Source organism: Colossoma macropomum, unplaced genomic scaffold, assembly GCF_904425465.1.
Source record: "Colossoma macropomum unplaced genomic scaffold, Colossoma_macropomum, whole genome shotgun sequence".
In the NCBI taxonomy this organism is placed as follows: domain Eukaryota; kingdom Metazoa; phylum Chordata; class Actinopteri; order Characiformes; family Serrasalmidae; genus Colossoma; species Colossoma macropomum.
The window spans coordinates 16,732,647-16,750,204 of NW_023494803.1; the positions used below are offsets into that span (position 1 = coordinate 16,732,647).

At 41.7% G+C, this 17,558-nt stretch overlaps 1 protein-coding gene across 2 annotated transcripts in view; it reads right to left on the reverse strand.

Moving 5' to 3' along the window:
- tecpr2 (tectonin beta-propeller repeat containing 2) overlaps window positions 1–17,558 on the reverse strand; it is a 37,171-nt gene that overhangs the window by 14,978 nt on the left and 4,635 nt on the right. For both annotated transcript variants that reach the window (XM_036592719.1, XM_036592720.1), the window contains 11 exons: window positions 17,191–17,497; window positions 15,990–16,122; window positions 14,615–15,061; window positions 12,586–13,337; window positions 10,688–10,871; window positions 10,105–10,278; window positions 6,777–6,957; window positions 5,121–5,262; window positions 3,810–4,050; window positions 3,532–3,621; window positions 820–1,053 (listed from right to left, as the gene is read on the reverse strand). In XM_036592719.1, coding sequence (XP_036448612.1) covers window positions 820–1,053; window positions 3,532–3,621; window positions 3,810–4,050; window positions 5,121–5,262; window positions 6,777–6,957; window positions 10,105–10,278; window positions 10,688–10,871; window positions 12,586–13,337; window positions 14,615–15,061; window positions 15,990–16,122; window positions 17,191–17,497 — 2,885 coding nt within the window. The remainder of the gene's footprint in view (window positions 1–819; window positions 1,054–3,531; window positions 3,622–3,809; window positions 4,051–5,120; window positions 5,263–6,776; window positions 6,958–10,104; window positions 10,279–10,687; window positions 10,872–12,585; window positions 13,338–14,614; window positions 15,062–15,989; window positions 16,123–17,190; window positions 17,498–17,558) is intronic.

The window sequence follows — 17,558 nt, forward strand, 5'->3', positions numbered from 1 at the left end:
TGGCTTATTTTAGTCGAATGTAAACCTGTACTAGTCGTCCGACCCACAGGCACCGACGATGGCCGCGAGAGAGCGCCAGAAGGCAGTGCCCAAGTCATGCACGCCGATGAAAGCTGTGACTGACAGTGGGAGGCGGACGTCAGCCACAAGAGAAGGCGGGAGAATGATGACAGCCAAGAGAAGCATGAAGACAGTGCACGAGTCCCAAACTCAGCCTCCTGGGCCCCTCCTCCTGTTCTGCAGTGAGGCCACTAGCCTATGCCTCACGTTCACGGAGCGGGGGCGGTGACAAGGAGACGGAGCAACAAGCTCTCTTTTCCATTTTCTCGGCTCAGGAGCTCACGCTGCCCTTAATGAGAGCCAGCTCATGCTGATGGGGAATGGAGAGGAGAGGGACAAGCAGCAGAAAAAGGCTGAGGAGCTGAAAAGTTTCATTTTGAGAAAAGGACTGAAAAGTCTGTTCAGAGGCCATCAAAAAGTGGACAGATTTTTGATTTGGTGAGATTTTGTTTGTGTTTAAGAGCAAAAATAAAAAGACATGGCTGCTGACACCCTCAACCCTTACAATGTACAATGGAAAGCAACACATTTTCTTCTCAGGGTGTTTTCATTTTACTGCAGTTAATCCACATCTCAACAATGTCTTGAGGCACCATCCTCAACTACCACCATGCTTCTTGACACCGAACTCAAACCTGAACATTCCAACAAGCTAATTACCCTTGTAAAGAGCATGTAGTCTGGTGCTATGCTAGTCTAAATTTGGCATACGCATGATCCATTGACGCAGATCTTTTGTACTGAGAGGTGTCTACATACCAAGCTGGCTGAGGTCCAGGGGTGTCCAGTGCATGCCAGTGGGGCAGCTGGCTGAGAGCGTGCGGATATGGACACGGCCATGATGATCCAGGCCCCACAGAGCGTCCCGGCAGGCAGAGAGCTGGATCATCTCCACGTCTGGGGGGAGCTGGACAGTGAGGGGCCGCATCTGGAGGTCTTGGTCCCAAATGCAGAACAGGTCTTTCCTGCTCTGACCCAGCCACAGTAAACTTCCTGCAGAGACACAGAGAGAGACATGATAAACACCACAATACACATTTAAGTTTATTACATAACATTATATTGTAGTTTTATCTTGCCAAGAAACAATTTTTAAACAATTTCCATGGCTGCCTAAGACTATTGCACAGCCTGTGTTATGGGTGTCACGATACACAAAATTCAGAATTTACACAATGCTGTCTTGATTCGATACATTTTAGAATGCTGCGAAAATAAGGATTGGCTGAAAATGTGCCTTATGTTACTATGTTAAGTTTCATTTTTAGTTTATTAGCATTCCACACTCTAAAAGTATATTTTTCCAAACGAAAGATGTGATTTATGGTGCCCTGATCTAATGCTCTAGCTACAAGCTACTATGTTAGACCTATGCTAACACACTAGCATGAATGGATCAAACACAGCAGTGAGTCTTGTTGGAGTTTTTTTTTACTGCTGGACTGAGCATGCCTTTTTGGTTGGTCCACTAATCAAAATCACCCAGCAAACAGTGCTCTGTGGGTAGTGTGCTCAGACCACTGATCAAGGACTAGAGGATGACTAACACAAAACTGTGCAGCACCTTTACATCTACAAGGTGGACCAACAAGGTAGGTGTGTTTAACACAGTAAGTGGACACTGAGTGGACACAGTGTTTAAAACCTCCAGCAGCACTGCTATACCTGATCCCGCATACCAGCACAACACGCAGTATCATGCCAACACCACGTCAGTGTCACTGCAGTGCTGAGAATGATCCACCACCCAAATAATACCTGTGCTGTGGTGGTCCTGTGGTCCTGACCACTGAAGAACAGGGTGAATGGGGTCTAACAAAGTATGCAGAGAAACAGATGGACTACAGTCTGCAATAGTGGAAATTCAAAGTGCACCTATGAGGTAAGTGGACATGATAAAATGGACAAACAACGAAGTGCCGGTCAGTGTAATCACATATATGTACACACACACACGCAAGCAGACACGCGAACACACACACTCTCGTGCATGCACATGCGCACACAAACATACACACACATCAAGACCAAGACGTTAGCAGCAGGTTCTGTAATCCATTGATTGGATTTGTTGTTCCAGCACATCCCACACATGCTCGATTGTGTTAAGATCTGAGGAATTTGGAGGTCAGAGCAACATCTTGTATTCTTTGTCATGTTCCTCAAGCCTTTCCCGAACAATGTGTGCAGTGCAGAAGGGAACATTATCCTGTTGAAAGAGTCACATGAATATCCCGACCCAGAGCTTCCAGCAGAACATTGCCCAGAGCAGCACACTCCCTCCATTCACTTGTCTTCTTCCCACAGTGCATCCTGCTGCCACCACTTCCCCAGATAGACAGCACACATGTACCTGGCCATCTACATGATGTGAAATAAAATGGGCCTCATCAGACCAGGCGACTTTCTTACATTGCTCCAAGGTCCAGCTCCAACACTCGCACACCCATTTGTAGCCTCTTTTGACAGTAGATAGGGGTTTGCCTGAGCACTCTCATCGGTTTGCAGCTAAGCAGCCACACACAGCAAGATGCGTGGCACTGTGTGTTGTGATACATTCCTCCAGTAAACATCATTAAAAGTTTCTGTGACCTTTGCCTTCCTTTTGGTTTGGACCAGTCGGGATAGCCTTTGATGCCCTGGTCACCCAACATCCTATCTCTGGTTCATGGTTTGTCACCCCTCAAACCACTGTCAGTAGGTACTCACCACTGCTGACTGGGAGCACCAGACATGCTTTGCCGTTTCGGAGATGCTCTGATCCAGTCATCTGGCCATCACACAATTTGGCCCTTGTCAAAGCTACTCAGATCTTCACACCTGCCCATTTCACCTCACATACAACACATCAACTACGAGAACTGACTGTTCACTTACCATCTAATATATACCAGAACTTGACATATGTTGTATAATATACAATAAACAATTGTTTAATATACAATGTATGATCAACATTATTTGCTTCATCTGTGATTGGTCATGTTTTGGCATCACACACACACACACAAACACACATTTGTGTGTGTGTATACATGTGTTTTAAATATTTAATTAATAATTAACATTTAATATTATATTATATATTGTAATATTTGTAAAAGGTTGTCTGCAAGCTTACCTATAAGACTTCAACATTTAAAGAAATCAAAGTGAAAAATATCCCATATTAAGTTACTTTATCTAGTGCATGTGTGTTTGGTTTACCACTGGTACATAAGGTAGCTTCATTTTAAAATAATGAAACTCTGATAAATAATAAATTTAAGTAATAATACATATTGTTTGGCTTATACTCTTGATATAAAAGCAGGGGATATACAACCAAAGTAAATTTATTTGATAGTGAGCTACTTTATGGTAGTCTTCGTCTGAAACATTCAACCTCTTAAACTGAGCAGAAATCCAATTTCATGGAATTCTCTGAGGCAAAGGGAGCTACAGAGAAAATACAATCAGATATGCACATACCCTCTTTGCTTGGAACTGCTGAGGAAAACACAAAGGCCCATTTAGTAGCAGAAGCTGTTCCTCTGGGTACGACAGCGCTCCAATATGTCCCTGAGGGAACATTTAAAATCAAAATTAAATACATATAATGAAAGCAAAATAAGCTGTGTTCAGTAGGGAACCTACTCTAAAACTCCTTATTCAGCCGAAGAAGGCTTGAGTGTGTTGTACTGAGTGTGTTAAAGCTGGCAAATACTGAACTATGCAGGGAGTGGTTCTCAGATGAAAAAGTGCTGTACCGACAAGGCTGCCCTTGGCTACATGGAAGTCATTGCGTCCCGAGGCGATCCACACCCCGCTGCTGTTGGCACTGACCAGGCTGGGCTGGCACTGGGAATGCTGCGAGAGGAAGGCCACACGCAGCCGCTCCGCCACCCGCTCCACAGGGGCCTTGGTGGCTGTAGCAACGCTTTGTGTAGCCTGGATCAGTGTCTGGAATAGGCCACCCTGTTCGAACACCACATAGTCTGTGATGTTCACCTATAAGAGACATGGGATACAGAATGGTCAATGAAAAGGAATGATCAATAAAAGAGAGAAATATCAGTATACTAGTATGCAAGCATATACTGTGATTAGCATCAGGCCACCACATAGTGTTAATCAAAACTCCATGCTAAGAGAAATAATAATAATAATAATAATATTAATAATAATAACAACAACAACAACAACAACAACAATAATAATAATAATAATTTTTTTTTTTTTTTCATTTGTCTGTTATTTTTGTTTTGAAAATATTAATAAAAATATTGTTAGAAAAATCATCATCATCATCATCATTATCATCATTTCAAACCTAAGGACACTTTACAATTCCAAATCAACGGCAAACAAAAGATACACATGAACACACGCATGCACTCACACACACAGTCCACTAGCCGGCAGGGAAAAAACGCTCCCAATATCAATGTATCGTTCCCGTGCTTGTGACCTAGTCAAACTCCACTGTTACAAAGGCTCGCAACCTAATCAAACTCGGCTACCGCAGTGCCTCGGCTTGAGGCCCAGTCAAATTTCACTACTGAGGTGAAAAGTGCCCCGGATCACGGCCCAGTCAAACTCCAGTGTCACGGCGCAAAGTCACAGCCCAGTCAAACTCTTGTCACGGTTCAAAGTCCCCGTCTTGCGGCTTTGTCAAACTCCGATGTCAGGGTGCGAGGTCCCCACCTTGTGGCATAGTCAAACTCCCGTTCTGCAGGGAAAAGTGCCACTGCAATGCAAAGTCTTTTGGCTGTATTCCAGTGGACGATGGACAACTCCCGGGCCAGCGGGGAAAGTTCAAAACAAAACATCACAAACATAGCACAAAAACTAAGACAAACAAAAATGCGCAAAGTGTTGTTACACTGGACATGACCATTCACGCACACACCCAAAGAATCTACCAGCCTTTTAATAAACTAATGTTGTTATGTGAGGCAAACATAACAACATTAGTTTTATAAATATATAGTTTTATAAAACATTAGCCACTTATAAATTTCACAGTGTTTTTAATGCATTCTCTTTAAAAGCCTTAGCGCAGCTATGTGTGTGCGCACCTGCCACCAGTGCTCATCCTCGCCCTGAGGCTTCTTAGCTGTGATCCCGGTTCTGAACCACAGGCTGCCGCTGGTGTCCAAGGCCCATAGTGTGTTGTTCTCACCCAAAGCAATGCAGATGGGCTCCAGACCCTGATTCTCACTGCATGGACACACGTACATGCACATAGAGACATGCAGATGAAAAACTGAAACATCATGACCTTAGAGGCTTTCATAAACAAAGAAGACTCAAAAATCATGATTATATGGTTTATATGAAATACTGAAGGGACAGTTACATGCTGTAATCTGATTTATTATGTCTCTACATTAGAAACCATAAAGCGTCATAAGATGATAAGGCATACAGATCGGTACTGTCATTTTGGAAACATACAATCATCAGCAAAGTACAGGGTGTCTCAAACAAATTGACATCATTTTGTAGTCTAGTAACATAGCCAATTCTCCCTCAAATGATCTCAAATTTTAACAAAATGTGTAAAAACTAACCAAGTTTAATTTTTAATGTTTTTTTCAGGTTGAAGAATGGCGTTCGCTAGAAATGAAAAGGCATTTTGTGTGTTAGAATATGCTCGAACAGTCAAACAAGAGTGTGCAGCGTGCATTTTCAAGAAAATTCAATAAAAATGGAAACTGGAAAGCAGATTTGGACATGGCACAAAAAATTCTCAAAGGAAGGCTGTCTGTGCTGGGCAAAGGGATCTGGATGACCACCAGTATTGGAAGATATTACATTTGTGAAGCTTTGTGAAATCGGTTATAAAATCTACATCCCTCTGAATTTCTTGCTCGAATTTTGATAATTAAATCTTGTATTGCTCAACATGAAGCCTATTTAATTTTGTTTGCCTAGGACATGTAGTTACTCAGATATTCATATCTCAAATTATGTCAATTTTTTTGGGGCACCCTGTACATTATGAACTATGATAATGTACTACAAACAGCTCTGAGTCATCTTTGGTAAGCAAAGGAGACATTACTACTTTCTTATGACTTTTACTTCAGTTTGAGCAGGTTGAGAGTTGTTTTTGGGATATAGTTTTCAAAGACGTTTGAGTGTCTATTGACTTCTAGTGTATGTTAGTAAAGTTAGCCTTGTTGCTCCTGCACTAAACTACAGAAGCAAAATTTGGCCACCAAATGTTTCTTAGCTGATCAACAACACCTAAGGAAAGAAGAAACCTTCAGGCATTTAGATTTGTCAAACAATTTCTTCAACACTGTGAAACATACATTCACATGCAAAAGTTTGAAGACCGCCGGTCAAATTACATTTTCTAAGTAAAAATAAGTTAAAACATCCTCGACAGTCAACAAGCTTAAACAAGGAATTTTTCTGCAAATTTTATTGCAAACCTTCTATGTGTTTGCTCAGAAATTTTTGTTTGGGGAAAATGTAAACATAATATGTAAAATGCGCCACAACTTTTGCACACACCGCTCTCTATGTCTTTTAGTATTATCAACAAGAAAACATTAATTAACAGTAATTAACATTAAAGTAACATTAAACGTGCAGACGTGTTCTCTGTAGAGGATGTATTAACTCCTTTTCACATAGAAAATTAATTTAACTGGGGCAGTGAAACTTTTAGGCTAAAGTTTAAGGGTAAAGTATTCCTTGTAAAAGGCTGGAGACATGTTTACCTGACTTTGTCGTACTTCCACTGCTCCCCTTCTGCGCAGTAGCTGCTGAGGCCCTCTCTGTAGAACAAAGCCCTCTGCTCACTGAGTGCCCACACAACGCTACCCCGTGCCACCATCTGAGCCATGGGGCAGGGGCAGTCCACTTTTACTGCCCGCGCACATGGTCTGTCCACGCTGAGCCCTGACACATACACAGATAAAAGTATTTATAATGTTTCGACAGTAGAAATTACATTTAAACAAAATTACAGACAGAATTCAGGCTTGAAGGTAGTGTTATTACCTATGCAATGAACTTTTGTCCTTTATTAATAGACAACAATACATCACACAGTGTCAGAAACCCCTAAACAAGTCTTTTAGAGATTACTTAACAATTCACCATGGTTTGAGGCGAGTGTGTGACAATTTAGGTATGCAGGTATCACAGTGCTAATTGGTGCGGTACAAGCTTCAGTTATTTATCAGCCACAGCAAACTTGTAATATAAAACTAGATGTAAGCTTTGGACACCAAATAAGTCTTAGCTGTTGACTAGATTCAACTAAAATATGTAAATTAGATTTTCCGTTGAACTACTTGTTTAACAGTGTTTCTGCATCATTTAAAAAATTTAATTCAATATTTGTAATACCTTTTAAGGCCTCAACTGAGCACAAATAATACAATTTTCACTGCATGAGAACACAGACATGGATTTATGCTTTGTGACTGCACAACCCTTGCACAGTTTTTTGTTTGCCTTCATGAGCTCTGCCAACCTCTAGGGCCATTCAACTAAAATTTGGAAATGTCAAGATACATCAAATTTCTTGCTTACAAAGGTCTGGATAAACAAACTTACGTAAGTGAATGGCCACAGTGGCTCTCTTTAAATGCTTAACCACTAATGATTACTTCAAGCAGCTAATAAAATAGAATAGGACACATGAACATATTTCGATAAACTTTTATTTTGAACATATTTTTATAATCTACTGAGCATTTAAAATTGTATGGCCATTGTCTAGTGTCTGTAAAAGGTCTTCCACAGAAGACAAAATTCCTGTCTTTAAAAGAAATTAACTGAATCTAAAATGAAAATAAAATAAAATAAACTTCCAAAAAAGGTTATTCTTAATGAGCATTTCACATTCACTTTGTCAGGGAATGGACTGGCACTTTGGTAAAGCTGAGTTTTGGGTTTACTTTATTTGTCATTTGAACTGGATTTTGTTGGTAGTGATTCCCAGCGACTTCTGTAAAGCAGTGGCACATAACTTTTCTAAATAGATGAGACACGTCCGATTTGAACCTGAAACGAGGAGAGTTCTCTGTTCATTTATTTAAAAAAAAACTCTGTTTTGTCATCAACTTTCTAAACAAACCATGTTTACTACTCAGATCAGAAATCCTCTATCAAGTTTCTGGCCTGATTTCTAGCCCTGTCGCCTAAGCAGGTGTAAGTATTGGGGAAATCAACAGAAAACATTTAGATGGAACAAAAAAGACCAAAGACATGACTTTTGGTTAACTAAGCTCAAAACACTAAATGCAATATGCTGTGATTTTACTTACCACTCTAATTGTCACCCTGGTTTTAACTACAAACATGAAGCTAACATCAATAGCTCCAGTTCAGTGGGACTCAGCAGCTGCTGAAAGGTCTAAACTGATACTTGTTGTGTTGGTTAGCTCAAAACTGCTGTTTACAAAAGCTACATATTTGGCTTCTCGAGGAACATCAATAAACATGAACTAACAGACAATGAACAAAGAGACAATGGCCAGAAGTACTCAGTTGTATTCAGTTTAACCTGTACACAATGCTCTCTTCCATACTAGATATTTTTTCCATGGGAAAAAAGTCACAAGTTGCCGTCATGTTTCCACAGTAGCAGGTTATAGGTTGAACATGTAACTGTAATGTTAAATATACACATTAGTTGGTTGTTATTAGTAGAGATAATGGTTGATAGATTTGTGATGCCAGCAAATGTAGTAAAACGACTGTTTGAAACTAACTAGAGTTAAATAAGGAATGTACACACAAACTTAGGTACAAACTTCCAGATCTTTAGGCCAGTCTTGTTCCTGGATGCACACTGCCTTGCACACTTTGGTGTTCTCCCTGTGTTAACACACTCACATCAATTGAGAATGGGGCTCAAATTGCTCTAACATGGTGCAGTAGCTGCTCCTTTCTTTTGTAACAGTTTTAAATGTAGAAACAGCAGGCACAGCAGGTAAAGCAGAACGTTTTGTGATACTTTCGTTTCAGACACGACTTGCCAGAGTCGTTAAAGTAGACCACTTTTTACCTTCTGCCTGATTGTTGCAAGTTCTGGATAATATCCATTTAAGACGCCTCAAAACAGGGTGTAATAGAGAAAGAAAGTATTAGAACCAGAGAATTTTTAAGGATCTTCATGCAGTTCTCTCATTCATCAAACATTTTCCGTAAAACCTGGGATTCGGCCCTGTCAAATGCAAACGTCTGGTGTAAATAAGCAATGAGTACTACTATACAACAAGCTATGCCATCAGAGAATTGGCCATTTTCAATATGCCCCTTTTCAAGAAATTGCCCACTGCAACACTGGCTGTTGCATCCCTGGAACAGAAAAATCACAAGTTGCTCTAAGTAACTGTCTACATACATATTTGCATACAATTTAAATGCTAGCTACAGAGTTACACTGTGTATTCATGCATGATCTGATAGCAAGTCAGTGTGTTCGCAGCAATAATGTGGTTATAGTTAGAGAGGCTTTTGCTGGGGATTTCCATAAACAGAGCTGCGAGGCGTCTGGCACAGCCAGGGTGAGAGCAGCTGCGCTTGATCACGCTCCGCACTGTTACGTAAGGCTTACCGCTGCACACAAGACTCGCACTGAGCCCTGACAACAAGGCAGCAGCAAACGCCTGCAGTTCTCCAACTGACACATTCATTTTGCTTCCAGTTTACAGCTCTGGCAAACTACTATTGTCAGAAAGACGTGATTGCCTAGGACATTAGAGAGGAGGCGACTATATTATTAGTCTAAATTTAGGTGCTGCAGTGGATTTTTCAGCAAATGCATGTGGCACCATCTAGTGGTCACCATGTATCAGATGGAAATACTGCCCAGTCTTTCACCTTCATTCAGCCTCAGTATTGAGCAACAAGATCACAACTCTCCTATAATAGCATTACAAACTTCAACTAATCCTGTTATTCACATGATGGTTGAAGTTACCATACCAGTGAACTGAAAAGCATTGAACATGGTAAATAATTGGCACACACATATACTGAATGCTTCATTCATTCATGTCCTATTCACTATGAATGCCCATGCCATCTCACCTGTCTGGAGATAAAGGTCTCCACTAGTGCGGATGATCCAGGCCGTGTCGTCACTGAGTGCCACAAAGGCTGTCTCATCCAGGGCTTTGTACCAGTGCCTCTTGCCTTTGATGGTGACTTTACCGCAGGCGTAGGCTGTCATGGTCTTCTGTTCCACCTTCCACAGCAATGAGCCTGCCACAAGCACTGCATTTAGATTCTGATTTCTGACCACACAATACATATAATTTCAATTGCATAGACTAAGCCTGAGAAACACTGTGCTCCAATGATTATAGGATTATAAAGATGTTACTTTTTCCATAGCGCAACATCAACATGTCCAAATTTAAACACTACTGAAATCACAATTATATGACAAATTATCAAGTTATGCATGCTTCTTTAATGTTAAAAAAACATGGAAAGTACTGTAGTTTTGAATAAGAATGAAAATAAATGTCGGTAGTTACCATATACCATAGTCATCACAAGACCATGGCACGGTAAGTTTGAGGCTGTCCAGCCCTATCAGACTCCATGAAAATATCACAGTAAGCACTCTGATGAAGCAACAGCAGAGGCTAGAAAAAGCTTGACCCACCTGAAGGGGACAGCGCCACCTGCTGGACATTCTCCTCAAACTTCTGCCAACTCAGGCTGCCGTTGGGGAGTCCGCTGCAGTACAGACCTCCTTTGAAGTCCAAGCACCATACATGCCGGTCAGTCACCATTAGGCTGAGAATGCCACTGCCTGGCCCGCTGTAGCCCATCCAGCTCTCAGCCAGCTGCACAGAGGGCACAAAACAAAAAATTAAAGCAAAGCATGGGTTGCGTTATCTGACCCAAGCCCAACCAGGCACAACCAAATATTGTGTTTTGGGCCAAGTTCAGGACGATTTTTCAGTATGGCATTGTAATGTTATAGTCTGTAGTTGCTTTGGAATAGCCAGAGTTTGAGGAACGGTTGAACATGCTCCTGAACGCAACTAGGATTAAGTTTGACAGTACATCAGACACAGTCATGTGTTGGGTTGATAGAAGGGTCACAATGGATCTTTCCTATTGCTTATTACATTTGTCTGAAGTTTGTTAAGCATTTTTGCAGGTAAAAGCAATATCGAGAGGGTCTTTAGTGCTGCAGGGCTAACTACAATTCTACAAAAATAAACTGCTAATAAAATATGTTATACATAATATAATCTTTTATACAGATGTATAAAATACCGGTTTATCCCAGAATAACACTTCTCTTGATCAACTCAAGTGCTTAGCAACAAAGAAAAGTACTCTAAAATTGTGTCTATAATAGTCCATTTCAGCACAAACCAGCAGGTTTGGGTCAAGTTAGGGTTTCAAACTGGGGCTGGACAATATGACAATATTTATCATAAAGATAAATTGCCACATAACGTCAGAATATGCTTTTCTGGGCATATTGTGGATACTGACATTACTTAAAGAACAAACTGCATATTTCATTACAAAAACAGCATAATTTAATGCTTAATTGGATTTAGTGCAGCTCACTCTGTGAAATGTTACAAATAAATCATTGCATTCATAGTTCTTTTTTGTCTGTTCCAGCTTCTCAAACTTCAGAAAAACTAAATATCACCATGAATACTGTGTATCACAAAAATCTTTTGAAGACTAACAGTGGGTGGTATACACGGGTATGCCACAAATAAGCACAGATAACACAACATACAAACAATGCAAGCCACGCTAATGTTAACCTGTTTAGCTGAATGACAGGATATTTCATTTAAGATTAAAATGAAGATGAAAACGTAGCAGATCCTTAATCACCCCCCGCTGTCTAGTTTTTTGCAACAGAAGTAGTCCACTTTGTTTTCTATGCTGTGGACATAAAGGAAAGGCTGGTCTTTTGCATCTAGCCGTAGCCTAAAATGGACCAACTGCTGCACTTCCTCTCATACCGCTTGAAAAGCTTCCTGACTGAGTCAGCTACATCAGATGACATTGTGGTCCTGTGCCTGCAACAGGCTGTGGAACAGCTGGTCCTGAGAGCACGAATGACTGTCATATTTTTCAAATTCCAGCAGTGGCTCACAGTCAGAGGCACAAGTGTATGGGAAGCATAGAATTGACTTGAGAAATTTAACAAAGATAATACTGGCTTCTTATTTGAAATTCCAGTTCCACCTTACATCAGAACGTATGTTGCTCCATTTACGGTGGAAGGTAAAGTTTTAACAAAAAACTGCAGAATAAAAAGCTAACTTTAGCCAATGGCCACTACTAAATGTGATATCATATTTTTGCCATATTGCCCACCCTAACATACACACTGCCCATTTCCCATTACATATCTCACTTATCATCACATATAATAAAAATGCCAGTCCAAAAAAAAAACAAAAAAAAAAAACTTTGGCTCTACGAACTATATACTTTATCATCCTAGCCAGCCCCACTCCTGTCTTGCTGCCCAGGCACAGCAACTCTTTGGCAGTTCACAATCTATCTCTCTCTTACCAGGTCTGCTTTGTGAAGTCGTGTCTCGTCCTGCTCTGTCTGATTAGAGGCATAACCTTGAAGGCTCAGAGTGCTGAGTCCATCACCTAGACTAGTGCTGGATGGCATGCCATGTGCATATATGTCCTCCTCGTCACTAGAGGGCGATGGCTCAGGCTCTGGTTCCGGGGAATAGGCCAGAGGCCTAATTGGGTCATAAGGTAAGTCCAAGTCAAAGTCCTTGTGTAAATGCTCTTTGGACTGGATCTCTAAATCATGCAGCAGTTCAGGACCGTCCTCGGCAGTCTCCTCGATCACTGACTTCTCCTCGGCTGTCTGCACATACGAGAATGTGCACTCCAGGAGCATGTCCACATCCGGAGTAGCAGAGATTTGTGGTTCACTCTCTACAAATGCATCCGCAGGGTCACCATAAGCCTGGCACTCCATGTCTTGTAGAGGGAGACATGTTGGGAAAGAGGGTTGAGTGTCTGGTTCTTGGCTAACAGGGCTCTGACTGTGCTCTTGGTCTTGGTTCTCATTCTGCCTCTGAAGGAGTTCTGGAAAGTTCTGGGTCAGGAAGGGCTCTCCACAGATTGAACCCTCCTGGTCAGGTGAGTCATTGCTGTGGAGGTCCAGGCTGCTGCACAGGAGGCTGGTGCGGTCCGAGGGTGGCTCGCTGACCGGCGTCTGCAGGGCATCGCTAGCTGTACCATCCTGACTGAACATGCCTTCTGACCAGCTGCTGCGCTCATTCACACGATTACCACTCTCTGCAGACACACACACACACAAGTAAAATGTGCAGTACTGCAACACATTATTTTTCCTCTCTGCATTATAAAATGCAATATAAGAGGAACAGCAATATTAAAGCAAAGGTTCAACAAGTTTTCTCATCTACACCTTCTAATATGTTTTTTGCATTCTAATTACTGAGCTCAGGTGTTTCAACCACACCCACTGATAACACGTGTATAAACATCAAGTACACAGCCATGCAATCTCCACAAAGAAATATTGGAAGCAGAATGAGTTGCACTAAAGAGCTCAGTGACTAAAAGTGGTACTGTCATAGGATACCAACTTTGACACAAGTCAGTTCATTAAATTTGTGCCCCAGTAAATCTGCCCCAACTGTAAGCACTATTATTGTGAAACTGAGGCATCTAGGAGCTACAACAGTTCAGCCATGAAGTAGTACACCACGCAAACTCTCAAGAGTACTGAGGCATGTAGCATGTCGAGTGTCGAGTTCCAAACTGCCTCTGGAAGCAACATCAGCACAAGAACTGTGCATTGGGAGCTTCATGAAATGGGTTTCCATGGTGGAGTAGCTGGACACAAGCCTAAGATCACAATGCACAGTGCCCAGCATCAGCTGGATGCATATTAATGCCCATGGTTTGGAATGGGATGCACAACAAGCTAATATAGCCTAGTTATATAGCCATATAGAGATTGGTGGGGACTTGAAATCTATCAGCCTGGAGAGGGTTACAAAACTTCAAAGTTTCTAGTTGGACATCTCCAAACCACAGTAAGAGCAATAATCTACAAATTCAGAACCCTAGGAACATTGAAAACAGTGGCCAGGCTGCCACCCCCCCCCCGCCCCCCACAAGGGCACAGAGGCAAAAACCCAGGAAATCATAAAAGGTTCCGAGATGAATATCCTAGGAACTGCATGAAAAATGTTTTTGTTTGTTTTTGATAAGGTTCTCTAATAAGGTCTAACATTGCATTTTGTTTAAAGATCTATAAGCATGTGACAAATAAGCAGTAACAGAGGAAATCAGGAAGGGGCAAATAGTTGACACTGCATTACAAACAAAAACGAGGATAAATCATTAATCAGAGGGATGACACTTACAATATAATTTACAAAGTCAAAGCAGATAAAGTAGTAAACACTGTGTGCAGTAACTGAATCTAAGCAATAAACGCTGTGCAGTAACCGAATAAAAGCAATTAACACTGTACAGTAACTGCACAGTATCAGCCTTGAAAAAAGCTAAGATGATGAATTAATATACCCCATTACACCCACCTTGCCTTCTCCTCTTGCCCTTCTTTTTCAGCTTGACTTGCTTGACCACCAGCTCCTGCTGAAAGTCCTCCTGGGTGATGGCGCTGTAGCGGCTGGAAGACAGCTCGGATGCTGAGGCCTCTGTGGCTGGGGTGCTGGCTGTGAAGGCACCCTGGGCGCTTTCCCAAGAGGTGACGGAGCTGCTGCGACTCCGAATGTCCAGGGAGATCCTCTGCTGGCCCTCCACCTCCTCAGCCACCTCCAGTGCCTCCAGCGCTTGACTGAACTCCTCCTGTACCTCCTCCGAGTCCTCCACCTCAGTCCGCTCCTCAGGGCTAGGGTCAGACTCCCGCTCCACTATAATGGGCATGGTCCTGATCGGCTGCGCTGTCTCCACAGCGCCATTTGGAGGAAGCAGGATGGTGGGTGTGGAAAGAGGGGAGGTCAGGCGGAAAGAGAGGTCTGACACTGAATGAAAGAGAGAGGGAAGGAGAGTGTCTGAGTATAAGTGACAGTGCATGAGAGAACGAGTAAATTATGTCAGACTTTACATACTTTTCAATCCAGCCTATATTTGGAAACCTCTGGTTTAACCCCTTAAACTCTAAGCTTATTGTTCAATTATTCATTTTCAAGACTTCAGTGACTACTATAAAACCAATACGCGCGTTATGTAGTTACGGGGGTTAGGAATGGAAGTATGGGCTCACGCATAGGCTACCTAGAGTTTAAGGGGTTAAGAAACACACAAGAAGTACCTAGAAGGGAAATATTAAGGCTCAAAGTGATTCAAACTAATTCCATAAAGTACGGCAGGCTCCATTACCTATATACAGTCTCAAGTTCACTCTTGAGAGCATAAAACAACTTGAGAGCATCTCGGTCTCCAGCCGAGCGAAAAGCATTTGCTCAAAGTAACTGTAAACTTAAACTTCTTTCTATCGTTATTGAATATCAATACATCAAAAAATTAAAATAGTCCTTTCTCTACATGTTTAAATAAAATCTGTTCGTTAATGGTTGATGGTCTAATTGATCCTTTACATGATGCCTTAACTGGGTATTATTTGTTTGCTGCCGTTCATCAGTTCTAAAATTCAAATATTTTCTGAGGGCGAAATGTTACTGTTTATGTGCTTTCATTTCATAATAAAAATGAATGTATATTGTTTGGTTTATATTCAGTTGTTTTTAGGTGATACCTTAATAAAGTTCTGGAAAAATCTGACTCAAACTTGCCTCTAATGGTCTTGACTACCACACTGCTATAATTCTTTTTTAAGCTGGTTTCAGAATCTTGGATTGCTGTTTCTGCAGAAAGTTTATACATAATAATCTTTCAAATTAAGTGGTGTGATGTCACTTAAAACACCAGAGCATCCGCAGAAAGTCTTACTGTTGGAGATGAGTCCCTCAGGGCAGTTGGAGATACGCATAATGTCTCGATCTCCTTTCAAAATGAAGATTTCATTTTCTGAGCATGACACAGACACTATGTCTCCACAGCTTTCCAGACCACCAATGATGACCTTGAAGAAAGCAAATGGAAGAAAAAAAATGCATTCATTTAGCCCACTCATTGCTACTGCTAGGACATGTTTGCAACTGGCTGCCATATTACAGCAATAGTTTAGAACAGTGGTTCTCAATCCTTGTCCTGAAGTACCAGTGCCTTGTATGTTGTAATGTTCTACATGCTCCAACACACCCAATTCTCCTAAGGTAGACATTCTTAATTAGTTCATTAGTTGCATCAGGTGTGTTGTGAGACACTGAAACTCTAAAAATTGAAGGGCAGTGGTACTCCAGGATCAGGATTGAGAACACCCTGGTTAGAACAGGGGTGTCCAATCTTATCCACAAAGGGCCGGTGTGGCTGCATGTTTTTTTTTTATTGCAAACAAGCAGGAAAACAGCTGTTTCCACTCATTTTATCAATTGCTCAGTCTTCAAACAACTGAAGATGTGAGCTCTGCTTTGCTGAAATAAAAACCTGCAGACACACTGACCCTTTGTGGGTAAGACTGGACATCTCTGATTTAGTAAAAAAATTCAATTTGCACAATTTTCAGATAAGTAGCCTTGCAATCAATCAGCCAAGACGTTTGGTATCTAAAGTTTACTTCTTTAGTTTTGCACTGAAGCGGCGAGGCTACAATTGCAAAAACAGTATGCCTAAATCATCACACTTAAACTGCAATGAGTTGTAGTAAGTAATCTCTAAAAGAGTTGATTATGTGGTTTCTGACACTATGACATTCTGTAACTTATATAAATAGACAAATCTATGCTGCAGAACTACAAGTTTGGCTTCCTTAAAACCTCAGTGTGGTTTGGGGCAAGTGTGCGATTTAGATATGCTAATTGGTGCGGCCGAAGTTTCTATTAGTCATTAGCTACGTTAGCCTCCATTATAAAAAACAGAAGCAAACTCTGGACAATAAGCCTGTCATGGCTGACCAGCTACACTTGGGGTACAGGAAAAAGTTTGTGTTTTGCTGAATTTGTCCTTTCAACAGCACTTAGGATCTAAATAAACAGGCAAACAAATAAGCACATGGATACACAGCAGAACACCCTCCCTCTCTGCCCCATACCTGATTGGTGCAGTCCAATATATAGACGCTGTACTCATTCCAGCTGAGCACCCAGCCCTCCTTTAGGAAGCAGCTGACCAACCCCAGCTGCCTGTCTGCGGGCCGGAAGGCACCAGTGGGGCCCGAACGGGGGAACAGCTCAAACTGAGGCACGTCCTGGTTGAAGAGGGGTTTGAGGACATGTGTCTCCTGTACACGACCACGCACATCTGTCCTCCAGAGGCGCAGGCCAGGCCGAGCCGCGTACACCAGCAGGTCACTTTGCTTACACAGGCCGGGCTGAAAGCAAGCACCAAACTTGCCGTTGCTGCCATGGAAAGAGAGGGCAGGGAGTGCATTAGGGTTTAGTACGTACTGTCAGGGTCAGA